The following is a 14,178-nucleotide window of genomic DNA, read 5'->3' on the forward strand; positions in this document are numbered from 1 at the left end:
ATGTACCTGGAGGTCAGGTCCCCCTAGTCGCCACTACCATGGAGTCGAGGGCTGAGCCCAGTGGAGCCCAGGCTGGCAGAGGGGCAGCGGCGGGGGGACCTGGCATGGCCCACCTGGCCACACTCAGAGGCTGCTTGCGTCCGGCAGAGTGGGGCGAGATGCAGAACATCACCACCACGCGGGAGCGGGTGGAGCTGCGAGGGATGGAGAAGTTCACCAACTACAGCGTGCAGGTGCTGGCCTACACCCAAGCCGGCGACGGCGTGCGCAGCAGCGTGCTGTACCTGCAGACCAAGGAGGACGGTGAGTCCTCTCGGCCACGCCCGCCCGCCAGCCTCCCCAAGGCCTGTGGCTGAGCATTGCCCAAGGAGAAGGGTGACCGCAGGGCACTGGCCTGCCTCCCGTCCATTTGAGTCATTGTAGGGAGGCCTTGGCCACTCTGGGGCCCCGCCTGGGGAGACCGCAGCCTACCGTAGGTGGGAGCGAGCTGCTCTGGGACTCCTGCCTAAACATATAAGCAAACAGAGCCCGCTCCCTTAGCTCCCCCTGCAGCACTAGGTCAGAGGCCAGATAGCGCCTCTCTTCCCACCTCCACCCCAAGAGCATCCTTCCTGCGGCATCGGCTCCCCTGCAGGTTTCTGCCTGGTTTCCTCTGGATGAAGGTGGTTGGGATTGGCGGGGAGGAGGAGAGGAGCATCGCGCCTCGCATCTTGGCTTAGGGACTTAGCAGCCATCCTGCAGAGGCCCCAGAATGGGCCAAGCCCTGGACTCTGGTGCGCTGGGGAGGCTCTCGGGGGGAGAAGGGGCTGTACCTCCATTCAGAGCTCTGATCTCAAAGCCCTTCCTCATGGGCAGAACTGGAGGCAAAGCAGAGATAAGAAGCCAAACCTCCGGGCGGGGTGACGAAGGAGGTGGGGGAGGTTGGGAGCTGAGTCAGCCCAGCAGAGAAGAGGTTGGGAGAAGGGCCAGGCTCCCAACTGGGTCCCAGAGCTGCACACCACCAGGGGGCCTCGTTCCTATGGAGCCCCCCCCCACCCGCCCTGGGCCACGTCCAGGAGGTGGTGGTGTGTGTGACCGTGTGCAGCTCTGGGCTCCTGCTTCCAGGCTCCACTTTCTTCCTCACCCCATCCCAACGCCATCACTTAGCTGATGCTTCAACCTTCCGAGGCAGGTGCTCTATTTTAAGAGTCGGTTCATGTGAAGAGCGGCTGGCAGCGCGGGCGCTAAAACAGCAGCCACCGCTCACATCATGGCTTCCTCCCCTCACTGCCTCAGTTTTCTCCAAGTTCCCATGGTCTGGGTCCCTCCTGTGCGATTGGGCAGAAGGTGCTGGAGGATTGGAGTTGCTGAGAGGAGGGTTGCAGGCTGGGAGGGGTGCTCAGGAGTTTCCCAGAGCAGCCCAGCGCCCGGGGAACAGACCGGTTTAATCCAGCTCCCCACTGTCCCCAAGCCCTGCCCTTCCCCCAGATCAGCCCCCTCCCCGCCTTAAGCTCTGAGCAATTAAATATTTACCAACTTGCCTGCCCTACTTTTCCTGCCATTAATCCCCCCATCGAGGTTTCCTGGGACAGCTCCGGGCAGAGCCACCTGCTCGTGTGTGTGCAGACCAAGCAGGGACCATGCTCAGAGCCTGGCCCCTTCCAGAGCTTCTGAACCACACACCTTCCCAGCCTCTAGATGGAAACCACGCCCCCCCCACCGCCCCGATGTCTTGCATCCTGTGCTGATGGAGGGTCTGAGCCATAAGCGCCTCCCAGTGTTTGACAAAGGGGGGGCCCCACGAGGGAACCCGGAGGTCCAAGAGCGTCATCCCTTCCCCCAAGGAGCTTTCAACCTTTCGCTTTAGAGCTGCCTCCAGAGCCTCTCATGGGGACCGCGCACAAGGACGGCGGGGCCAGGGAGTGGGGCCCCACCGGGCGGCTCCGCGGAGTGAAGTGCCGCTGGTGGGCACAGCAGAAGAGCGTGGCCCAGCCCTGCCCGTTATTGGCCAGTTACTTAACCTTCCTGAACCTGCTTCCTCGTGATAAAACGGGGACAGTGAGGCCTCATCAAGTTGTAAGAAGCAAGTTAACTGTAAAATCCTTCCTAAAACGTGCAGTGCTAGCAAACGGCAGGGGCCTAATAGCTACCAAGGTGCTGACAATGAAACGAGCACTTCGGGTGAACCCAGGCACCCCTGAGGGACTCAGTGCCCCCCTAAAGGCAGGCCCAGGCCAGAAGGAAGCCACTGTCAGATGAGGTCTCATCCAGAACGGCAGCCACACATGACATGGGTATCACATGCCATCATAAGCATGACCAAGCCTTCCCAGGAGCCCAGTGAGGTACCTAGTATGTCCATTTTAGAGGTGAGAAAAGTGAGGCCTAGCAAGCAAAAGCAACTTGCTGAAGGTCACACAGCGCATCGTAGGAGGCGAATCAAGGCCTTCTTGCCTGCATATCTTCTATACTTTCCATCACATCCCTGCAGCAGACAGGAAGCTTTTGGCTGTGAGTAATACAACTAAAAAAAGATTTAACTAGTAAGTGTGTTTATTATCGCACATAACAAGGAGTCTTGAGGAGGGCAGCTCCAAGATGGCTCAACTCAGTGGGCCCCATCCTCCTGCCGTGCTGTCCTCAGTGTGTCCACTGTCCCTCCCATGATCTCCAAATGACTCCAGCCTCAGGCATCACACAGACAAGACAGAGTTCAGAGTGCAAGAAGGGGTCTCTTCCTGTGGGCGTGCCTCTCTTGGGAGTGAAAAACACCTTTCCCAGAAGCCCTTCAGTAGATTCGTCGTCATTTCCTGTTGGTCACACTGGGGCAACGTGACTTTTGCTAAGCCAGTCGCTCAAAGGGGAATGGGATGATCTCGGCTCACTTCCGCGAAGGGTGGTAAATCCCCGGTGTCAGTGATGGGGACAGCTTTCTCTGAAGGAGGGGGGTGGCACGGGTACCGAGCGAGAGGGAGGCTCGGTTTGCAAGGAACAGGAAAGAACAGTGGCGGATGGGCAGACAGACAAGCAGGCGCCGCACCAGCACCGGCCCCACCTCCACCAGGTTCCCCCATTTCGGCTCTTTCTCAGCTCACTTGGGAAGCAGACAGGTCCACACTGTAATTCCAGCTCTGCCATGGGAGCGTGGAACGAAGAGCTGAAGACGCTGTGACTCCCTACTGCCCACCCTCCCAAGCCCCTGCCCCAGCTCAGGATTTTACATTCTTCCGAAGGAAAAAAATGATCAAGAAATTTAGAGAAAAACAAAATAAATTTAAAAGATAAAATGAAAACAAACTCAAATAAATGTGAGCTCATTTCTGAAGTCCAAATCCCCCAGTCTTAACCCGGCCTCAGGCTGGCTTGGCTGGACTTGGTTCCTGAGCAACAAAGCCTCTTGCCGACACCTCCCTGCCCCTGGGAATGCCAAATCAGAGTGAAAGTTGAGTTGGATTTTAAACCATCTTAAAGATATTTAACTGAAGACGAGGCTTGACTGGACCTGTGTTGTAGGAAGGTAACTCTCACAGGAGTGGGAGGACAGATGGCAGGAAGGGACTGCGGGGGGTTAAGGACCAGTGTCAGAGAGGCTCCTTAGAACCTGTGGGCATCTAAGCAGAGAAGCAGAAGGTGTGTGCTAGGGCGTGGCTATGAGGATGAAGGGAGGAGTGGGCACAAGCTTAGAGAAACATATCAGAGGATTTGCACTTCCCATAATGATGGACTATGTAACTCAAACCCAATCTCCTTGCTGAGAACACTAGGAAATCTGGATAAAATATTTTGTAAAACACCTGCTTGAAGGCATCAGTGAGCTGGCAGGAGAGTGAAGAATTACTGGGCCAGGATCTAGGGGAGAGTGGAAGCCCAGGCGATGAGCCTGGCATTTGGAACAGCTCTCCCCATGGGGGGACATCTGCTGAATCTGGAGGCAATGGCTGAGAATCCGTGAATTGGAGTCCAGGGCCTGCTGGGGCAGGCGGGTCTATCTGGTGAATCCCCCTCACTTTGAGTTGAGACCATGAGGGCAGCACATTGGATTAAAAGTGCACCCAAACTAGACAGCTCAGCTTCAAATCATCTCAGGCCTGGAAGTTAGATTGAGGTAGCCCCAGGTTGCTAGCACCCCAGATTGCAAGTACCTGCCAGAAGCAAACGTGAATTCTCCCTTTAGGAAGATTACATCATCTGAGGCCTCAAATTATTTCTACAAACAAGTTTGCAAATGATGTGTCTGGCATACAATAAGAAATAATGAACAACATGAACAAAAGCCAACAGGGAAAAACAAAAACCAGAAACAGACCCACAAGAATTCCAAAACAGAGGTTTTATCAAATATGAACTTTCAAATAGTTATTCTGAACAAGATTGAAGTTTTAAGAGAATTGGAGATTCTCAAATGGAAAATCTAGAAACAAAAACTATTCATACCTGAAATCAAGAACTCTGTAGGTAGATTTAATAACAAATTAGATACAGCTGAAGAGATACCTAGTGAACTGGAAGTTAGATGAGAGGACCCAAAAGAAGCTCAGAAAGAAAAATGGATGGAAAATCAAAAAGCAAGTAGCAGATGTGGAACAGTGAGTTTCAAACTTGACTGTGCGCACACACCACTGGGGGTCAGGTTAAAATTCAGATTCTGATTTGGTAGGTCTAGGGTGGAACCTGAGATTTTGCATTTGTAACGTGCTCCCAGGTGACGCTGCTGCTGACCAATGGACCACATTCTGAATATCAAGGACATTGAGGATGTGAGAAGAAGTCTCAAAGGAGAAGAGAAAGAGAATGGGGCAGAAGATAAAATGCTTGAAAACTTTTCGAAACTGATGAAAGACATCAATCCCCAAAGCAAGGAGCTCTATAAACTCCACAGGCAATAACTTAAGGAAGTCCACACCTAGGCTCATCATAATAAAGCTGCTAAACAGGAAACACAGAAAATTCTTAAAAGCAACCAGAGGAAAAAGACCAGTTACTTTCATGGGACCAACAATGAGATCAGTGGCTAATTTGCCAGAAACAATGAGAACAAACAAACAATGGAAGCCAGGATACAATGCAGTGGTATTAAGTATGTAAGGGAAATAGTTACCCACCTATGATTTTTTTTTTTTAAAGATTTTATTTATTTATATGACAGAGAGACAGCCAGCGAGAGAGGGAACACAAGCAGGGGGAGTGGGAGAGGAAGAAGCAGGCTCCCAACGGAGGAGCCCGATGTGGGGCTCGATCCCGAATGCCGGGATCACGCCCTGAGCCGAAGGCAGACGCTCAACAACTGCGCCACCCAGGCGCCCCCCCACCTATGATTTTATACCAAGCCAAAATACTCTCCAAGATTAAAATGAAATAAAGATATTTTCAGACAAACAAGAACTGAGAGACTTTACCACCAACATGCCTGCTCTAGAGAAACATTGAAGGGTATTCTTTAGCTAGAAGGAAAATGATCCCAGGTAGGAGCTCGGTGGTGCAAAAAGAAAAGAGCAACTAAATGGTGAATATATAGGTAAATCTCCATTAATATTGACTGCATAAAATGATGATGATGGTGATATTATCTCGGGGAGGGCCTCAAATATATACATAATTAAAATATACAACAATGGCATATAAATTGGGTGAGAGTAAATGGAAGTTCTAAGTCCCTTGCATTGTCAGGGAGAAAAAAGTACAATTAATGACGTTAGACTTTGGTAAGTGAAAAATTCACATTGAGTAACCCTACAAGTGGCAAAAGGCTGTCTAATAACCAACTAATAGAGAGGGGGAAATAAAGTATTTTTAAAAATACTCAATCTAGGGGCCCCTGGGTGGCTCCATCAGTTAAGTGTCTGCCTTTGGCGCAGGTCATGATCCCAGGGTCCTGGGATCAAGTCCTGCATCGGGCTCCCTGCTTAGCGGGAAGCCTGCTTCTCCCTCTCCCACTTCCCCTGCTTGTGTTCCCTCTCTCGCTGGCTCTCTCTCTGTCAAATGAATAAATAAAATCTTTTAAGTAAATAAATAAATAAATAACACTCAATCCAAAGAAACAGCACAAAAGGAAATAAAAAAGAGAAACAGAATAGGTGGGAAAAAGTATTTAGTAAGATGAGGTATTTAAGCCCAAATATATAAGTAATTGCATTAATGATAAATTGACTAAATTATTCAATGAAAAGACAAAGACTGTCAGACTAGCTAGCCATGAGACAAAACCGAAATATGTGCTGTTTACACTAAACACTGAAAACATAAAGGTATGGAAAAGTGCAATGTGAAAGCACTACATAAAAGGTGTTATCACGCAAAACTGAGAGAAAACTGGAATAATGACATCAGACACAGTACGCTCTAGGGCGGAAAGCACCATTAGAGGTACAGAAGGACACTCTGTTACGACAGAAGGCCCAATTTACTAGTCAAATAAAACAGTTCCGAATTTGTTGTGCACCTAATAACATAACCTCAAGACTGCAAAAATAGACAAACCCACAGTCATGGAGAGATTTCAGCACACCCCTCTCAATTACTGCTGAGGAAAAAAAGTTTGCAAGGACAGAAAAGATCTGAACAGGACAGTTAGCACACCTGCCCCAGGGGCGCCCCCCAGCCCCCTGCACGCCACAGCTGCAGAGACAGTAGCAGGGGTGGGATGGCAGGGCTGCAGCCGTGAGGGAGGCCTCGGGCCCCTGGGTGGATGGTGATGACGGATCATTATGTAGCCTAGAATTGTTGACCACTTACTAGATTAAACAAAAAAAATTGTAGTAGGTACTAGAAGCTAAGAGTTGAGAGAGGGTCTGCAAAAAATGATCATCGTCACCATTTATTGAGTGTTTTCTATATGCCAGGAGGGGCCCGGTGCTTTTATGTTAATTAGCGCTAATTGTCACTACAAACTTTAATGTGGTTGTTATCACATCCATCATATAGATGGGGAAACGGAGGCTTGGGAGGCAAAGTTGAGCAGGATGCCATCAGTGTCCTCAAAGGAGCATAAAGCTCCCAGGAGTGAAGACAAGTACACGACAATACAAGAGAGAAATTGAAGGGACCTGAAAACAAGAAGCTTCCAGTCTCCTAAGCAGAGCCCTGGGGCCCCAGTGGGGCCAGGCAGGCCCACAGAGATGGGGGCAGTGGGAAGGCAGACTCCATATGAATTGGGATTCCCTTAGGATGAATTTCCCAGCCAATTCTCAAGTAGACTTTCCTTCCTATGGGGCACCTGGGTGGCACAGCGATTAAGCGTCTGCCTTCGGCTCAGGGCGTGATCCCGGCGTTATGGGATCGAGCCCCACATCAGGCTCTTCTGCTATGAGCCTGCTTCTTCCTCTCCCACTCCCCCTACTTGTGTTCCCTCTCTCGCTGGCTGTCTCTATCTCTGTCGAATAAATAAATAAAATCTTTAAAAAAAAAAAAAAAAAAAGTAGACTTTCCCTCCTGAAAACAGAAAGGACCTAGCCAGCAGCCCAGGGCCAGTGCTCTGGGCACGTGGCAGGAAACCCAGTCACCCACTGGCTGACCACCAGCCCCTGACCTTCAGGAGGAGGCCTGCTCTGTGAGTCTCTGGAACCCCCAGCCTCAAGGAACTTACAGGCCAAAGAGCAAAGTGACCAGTATATTTGTTTGGCCTACATACAACCTATTAGTCGAACACTGAGGCAGGAAGCAGGTTAGGGTCGTTGGAATCAAGGTGAATTCCCCATGGGTTCTGTTTCTCTCTTGAGTATCCTAAGTCCTTGGTTCTGGCCAGTTTTGAAGCTGACCATTCCCAGTGCCTTCATCTCAGAGACTTTGTTACAAGCCCCAAATGATCACCTTCTCCTCACCTGCTGGAACCTCCCCCTAGAAACCATAGCTCAAGGATACCTCCTCCAGGAAGCTCTCCCAGATTGATCTGCCTCACTCTCCACACCCTGTCATTCTTTCCCAAAGGCGGAGCTCCTTTCTCTAAACTGACCTGGCCTTCTCCCTATTCAGTTCCAGGTCCCCCTGCTGGCATCAAAGCTGTCCCTTCATCCGCCAGCAGTGTGGTCGTGTCTTGGCTCCCCCCAACCAAGCCCAATGGGGTGATCCGCAAGTACACCATCTTCTGCTCCAGCCCTGGGTCTGGCCAGCCGGTGAGTAGGCCCAGGGTTGCATGATGAGGGGGGACAGGAGAAAGGGAAAAGTTCTCTGAACATCAGTGGGCATCCAGGCCAAACCCAGGGGCTACTTATATCTGTGTTTCTACCTGAATTTGTGGATAAGAATGGACACTGGGCACCCAAGAGTAGCTGAAGCCTTACCCAGTGTCCATCTTGGGTCAGTCCTCTGTTCCAGGGGCTGCAAGGTTGTCACAAGCCCTGGAGGCTTCTTTGAGTCAGGGGTCGCAACCAAGCAGATGTGAGAGGGAGACCAAGGCCTCGGCTCTTCTGGTCTGGCTGACCAAGGAAGCTCCTAGCGGGCCCCAGAGCTGTTGACTGGGACCTGGCTGGTCCATGGCCTCTGGACATGAGCCACTCTCCAGCATGAATGGTCTGGGCTCAGAGGGCTGCTGGAGCTCTGCCCTGAGTGGCCTCCTCAGCGTGGAGCCCACTACAGGGAAGAGAAAAGAGATGGACAGCTGAGGGAAGGCGAGAGATGTCTCTCTGGGCCAGAGCTGGGCCTCACCACTGGGGAGAGGACTCAGACTGCAAGATCCCCCCAAACCTGGGAGTGCAGTGCAGGCGGCCGGCCCCTGCCCTTCCACTGGGTGCTCAGAGGGGCCAGAGGGGCCCCACGGAGAGGGAAGAGAGTTGAGGGTGTGTGCAGTCTATGCACCCACGTCCCACAGTATGCATCCTTCCCTCTGCCTTTCCTGATCTCCACCCACTCAGCCACCGAGGTCTGCTGGGCACTACCCTGGAGCACTCCTGTTCTAGTTACAGGAGCAGGTGTGCCTGTCCTCAGGGGGGTGTCCTGTCTAGTGGGGGGGCACACCCTGAGGGGGCCGGGAGTACCATGCAGGAGATGTGCTCAGGACATCTCAGGAGGGGAGCAAGGAGCTGGAGGAGGCCAGCTTCTCCCTCCACCAGCAGCCAGCGATGGGACAGCAGCCCGAGCATCTGCAGATGAGCTCCTGGCAGCCGGGACCGCTGCCCTGAAATTGCTCGGTAATTGTGCCACCTCCTCCGCTCTGCTTTCCTGCGGTCTTTCTGAATTACCCTCCGAGCAGTAGGTGGCCCGGCACCGCGCCAGGGAGGACAGAGTTCTGTTACCAGAGGGGAAGCCCGGAAATATCTTTTCAGGGACTCTGTATCCTCCCCTCCATCCTCACAGCCACGGTGCGGAGAAGCACGCAGACTGGGAGCACACGGCTCCGTGCATGTTCCCAGCACCCAGGGCAAGCAGACCCGGAGCAGGGAACACGACATTACAGCCCCCTAGAGGACCTCTGCGTGCCCCTTCCGGTCACCCCCCACCCCCACCAGAGTGACAACGGTCCTGATGTCAGAGTAGAGTCACCTCTTTTTACAGGTTATATAAGTGGAGTGACACCAGTCATCTGGCTTCTTTTACTCAACGTTATTTTGAATTTGTGACTTTCATCCATACTGTTGCGTGCGGTTATAGATCATTGCCCGTCACTCTGCACGGGCTTCAGCTGTGTGTGTATACAGAATGGTTTCATCCAGTTTGTCACCCGTGGATAAGCATGTGGGTAGATTTCAGGTTGGAGCTGTTACATACGGTGCCGCCGTGCACGTCTCCGCACGTGTTTCCTGGTGCTCGTGTGCACGTGTGCCTGTTGGGTGTGTACACACGAGAGGAACCGCTGAGCCTCGGGCTCTGCACGTGTCCAGCTGAGAATGCACAGCCATCATTAGGTGGTTGTGCCAGTTTTCCAATCAGCAGTTTAGCTGTGCTGTCTGCCCCTCTCCGCTGTCCCCCGACTACACACACGCACACACATCCTAAGTTCCTCTCCGTTCTGGACGCCTGCTGTGCCTTCTCACAGCTCACCCCTCGGCCCAGGCTGACCCCTGCCATAGCGTGCCCTTCGTCCTCTGTCACACGCTGACTGCAGCAGATGCTGACTAGCTGTTCGCTTCTCTGTCTCCCGCCCTGGTCCGTGGGGCCCCGTGAGGACAGGGGCAGCATCTTTTCATCTCTGGGTCCAGCTGCCAGACACTGTGCCTGACACATCACTGTCACTAAATACATGTTTGATGAATGAATTACTCGCAGCCTGGCAATTGTAAAGCCTTAGACATTGGGCAAGTTTCCCTTGGTAAATTGAGGGGAGAGGGTACTCATTCCCAAGCTCGGCTTTGTGCAGTCGTCTCCTCCTCCGACAATGAAACCTTTCAAAGGAGCCCGGCCTCCCCATTAACTCAGGCTTCAGGAGCCTCCAGTCAGCTGGCTGGGGACCTCTCTCCCAGGCCCCAGAACAGAGCTCCTGGTGCCTAGGCCCTGCTGGAGACCCCGGGGCCCTCCCTGCCTCTCTCCATGTCCTCTCTCCTGGGGCGAGTCCCCATGGGACAGTGTCCCACGAGGGATCGGTGTGCTCACGTGATGAGAACCGCAGTTCAGCCACTTTGTGGGGCAGGGACTACCTCAGTGAGGGACCCAGGGACCTGACCACCACATGCGACTGTGTGATACTGTCGCTTTGCACAAATATATTCCAAATTCCAAACAACCGCACTGCAAATTCACTTACGGAGGAGCTGGAGGAGTGAGGGCTGGGGGTGAAGACGCATGCACGTATGTGACGGTGCAAAACCGCGGATTTGAGTGTCAGCTCAGAGGCCACGCACGTGAGTCTTGATGTGTGCATATGAACTTGAACGTATGAATGTGCGTGTGTGGAACCCTCACAATAGCTGGAAACTGCATCTGGGGAAGGCTCCCCGAAGTGACGGCCCGCGGGCAGCCATTGCGCACAGCTGCATTGAGGCCCATCAGAAACGTCACCAAACATGTTCATACATTCTCTCAGATTATCAAAATATTGCCACTTTATTATCAGAAATTCCATAAATATATAAAGGAATAGAGAGGAAAGCAAAAATTACTTGCACTCATTCCCTAAAGAGAAACACTGGCGATGTTTTGGTATATGGCCTTCCAGTCTTTGATCTGTACATATATTATGGGGTTTTTTTAATAAAATGAAAATGGAATTTCACATAATGTCATGTAATCTGTGTTTCTCACATGATGTATGTAGGCACTTTCCCACACCGCCAAGCACTCTTTTCAAACATGATCGTGAATGCCTGTATGTATATAATCCATTTAACCAGTACCCTCGTTCTGTATTTAATCTATTTTCAAGTGTTCAACATTATAAATAATACTGCATCAAACATTCTTCATAAAAGTCTTCATGCCCATGTTTTATTATTTCCTGAGGGTAAATTTCCATAGGATCTCCTGAGGCACAAAGAGTATGGCTAGTCTTAAGATATGCGTACATGTTGATAAATTACCCCTCAGAAAGTTGGAACCAAGTTATGCTTCCACCAGCATTATAAGTACATTCTTATTTCACGTGACCATGCTAATCCAAAGTATGATACATGTTTCATTTTTGCCAGTTGGATTTGAAAAAAGGTGTCCTGTTTTAGGTATATTCCTTTGATCACTGGTTAAGTTGATTATTGTTATGTGTTTGTTGGCTGGTTTTTTTTTTTCATCTTTGGGTAATTATCAATTCATGGCCTTTATCCATCTTTCATTTGGGTGGTTTGTGGTTTTTTCTCATTGATCTGTGAGTGCTCTTTACATATAAGAAGAATAACTATCTTTCAATCATACTGATAACAGTTATTTGCCAGTTCATTGCTTGCCTTTTGATACTATTTTTGGTGTGCCATAGGTTTTGTTTTATGTAATTCAAATTTATGAATCATTTCCATTTATGATTTTTGCCTTCATTTTTGTGATTGGAAAGACAATAATTGTCATAGTCTTGCCTTTTTCTTTTTAAGCTTCGATCCACTGGGACTTTTATTTGGGAGGATGGTTATGTGTTTTTAAAAATGATTTCAGGAGATTCTTGGGGAGTCCAGGTTAAAAGGAAGACCTCGGGATCTGGATGTGATGCTAACACCTTCAAAGGTGTCTGCCCCGTGCAGACACAAATGTACACTCGGGTAGACACTGACACGCAAGCAGGTACACTCAGCTTCTCCACGCGTGCACATACACGTCTCGATCCTCACAGACGAATGAGCCAGGAGATGAACACGCCCCGGTGTACAAAGGACTCACCTACCCCTTGCTTCATTTGTGCCTCTCTGTAATCACACAGGGTTGACAGAGCTGTCTTGCTTTCTTAGTTTACAGGATAGAAAACTGAGGTCCCAGGACCCTTGACAGAGAAAGGCGTATGACCTCTGGGTCAGACACTTAGCAAGAAGGGGCAGATGGGTGTTGAAGCCACTACACCCGCCTACCTCACGCACAGACAGGAGCTACAGATATACACACCGTCTCCTGGTGCTGCAGCCTGAGAACGCTTCCCAACGACCAGGGCTCTGGGGGGTTCTGCACCTGTCTGCAGCAGGGACCTTGGGAGTCAAGGCCAAGTCTCCATGCAGGAGGCGGGAGGAGTTGGCCAGGGAGCTCTGTGTGTATTGAGGGGATGCCCGTGTCCCCTCCCTAACACTTGCCTGCAGATGGCCTGGGGCCAGAAAGGATGTTTTCTCCTGTTAGAAGTTATTGGGCCCCTCAGTCCTCCCATGGGGCACAGAGAATGTCCCTCTGTGACGCCGTATCTGTCTGCAGGTCTGTCCCCCGGCCTGTGCGTGAAGGCATCTCCACGTCCATGTGCCTGTGAGCGTGTGCACGTGAGCGTGTGTGTGCAAGATCCCGTGACTGCAGAGATAACTAATTATTAGCTCCCTCTGGCCTCAGGGCCCCCCATCTGTTCCGGGGGCTGCTCCCCCTCCCTAGACTTCTGCCCTGATTTCAAAGAGGCCCTAGTGCTGTCCTCCTTTCCCTTCCCCGCGGCTGACCAAAAAATAAAATAAAATGAAAGTCCGCCCCATCCCGCCTGGACCAGGGAAGGGGCTGACAGGAGGTCTGCAAACTAGCGCTTATCAAAAGCTCCTTCTCAAATTCATTTCAATATCTGAGCCTCTGGTTTCCAAGGCAACATAATCTTTTCATCAAAGCAACTGGTAAAACCACTGGGATCTGATATTGTTTTGTTGGCAACTTGTCAAAACTGTCATTTGGTTAAAAAAATTTTTTATAGATTTATATAACCTACAAATATATAGGGCGATCTATACCACTAATAATCATTAATAAAGTGGTGCCCAGTGAAGCTCTCAGAGCTCCCTCTCCCACCCCTCCCTCCCCCGGACGGTTTGCTCCCGCGGAATGAAGGAGTGGTAATTAGACGGCAGGGCTGGCACAGGCTGGGGGAGCCTGTCTACAACCCTAATAAGGCAAATGCGATCATTTCGCTTCTTCCCAGAGACTCCCTTTCCTCGGGGTCTTCCTGGGACCCTCCTTCCTCCGTTCTCCCTTCTCCCTTCTCCTGACTCCCTCCATCACTCCCACGACACACTCACATTCCCTGGCCTGGAGCTGCAATTGCCAGCGTCTGGATCAGGCAAAGAGGTAAACTGAGGCTGGCCCAGCAGCACGCCAGAGCAGGCCCATGAGCCCCCAGGGCCAAGCCCAGTATAAACTCTGCTCACTGTGGCTCCTAAACCAGAAAGGGCAAGTGAAGCGGGATCCTCCCTTCTCTTCCCACCGCCCACCCCCCATCTGCGCCACCCCCTACTCTGAGCCCGGGTCCCAAGGAAGGTTGGGGTTGGAGACTGGAGGCCCAGAAGCTGGGTTCTTAGCACTCCTTTGCTTCTCTCCTGCAGGCCCCCAGCGAGTATGAGACGAGTCCAGAGCAGCTCTTCTACCGGATCGCGCACCTAAACCGCGGGCAGCAGTACCTCCTGTGGGTGGCTGCCGTCACCTCCGCTGGCCGGGGCAACAGCAGCGAGAAGGTCACCATTGAGCCTGCGGGCAAGGGTGAGCAGCCCGGGCCGGAGCGGGAGAAGCCGCCAGAAGCCCCCTTCTAGAATTCCGGTTCTCCCCAAATAGGGGCTATCTCCCTCCACCCTCTCCGTGACCTGGCGGTGAGGAGCTGGCGGCCACCCGCCTCCCTCCTGCATCCGCCAAGACTGGGCCTCTGCTGCCCCCTGACTCCCAGAAAGCCTCACAACAGGCTCCGGG

General features: G+C 51.6%; 1 protein-coding gene across 1 annotated transcript in view; it reads left to right on the forward strand.

Moving 5' to 3' along the window:
* DSCAML1 (DS cell adhesion molecule like 1) overlaps positions 1-14,178 on the forward strand; it is a 337,921-nt gene that overhangs the window by 310,296 nt on the left and 13,447 nt on the right. The window contains exons 19-21 of the mRNA XM_045797864.2: positions 148-303; positions 7,948-8,087; positions 13,821-13,974. Of these exons, the coding sequence (XP_045653820.2) occupies positions 148-303; positions 7,948-8,087; positions 13,821-13,974 (450 nt within the window). The remainder of the gene's footprint in view (positions 1-147; positions 304-7,947; positions 8,088-13,820; positions 13,975-14,178) is intronic.

The sequence above is a fragment of the Ursus americanus genome, chromosome 16, assembly GCF_024610735.1.
Source record: "Ursus americanus isolate L20-20 chromosome 16, mUrsAme1.1.p, whole genome shotgun sequence".
NCBI classification, from domain to species: domain Eukaryota; kingdom Metazoa; phylum Chordata; class Mammalia; order Carnivora; family Ursidae; genus Ursus; species Ursus americanus.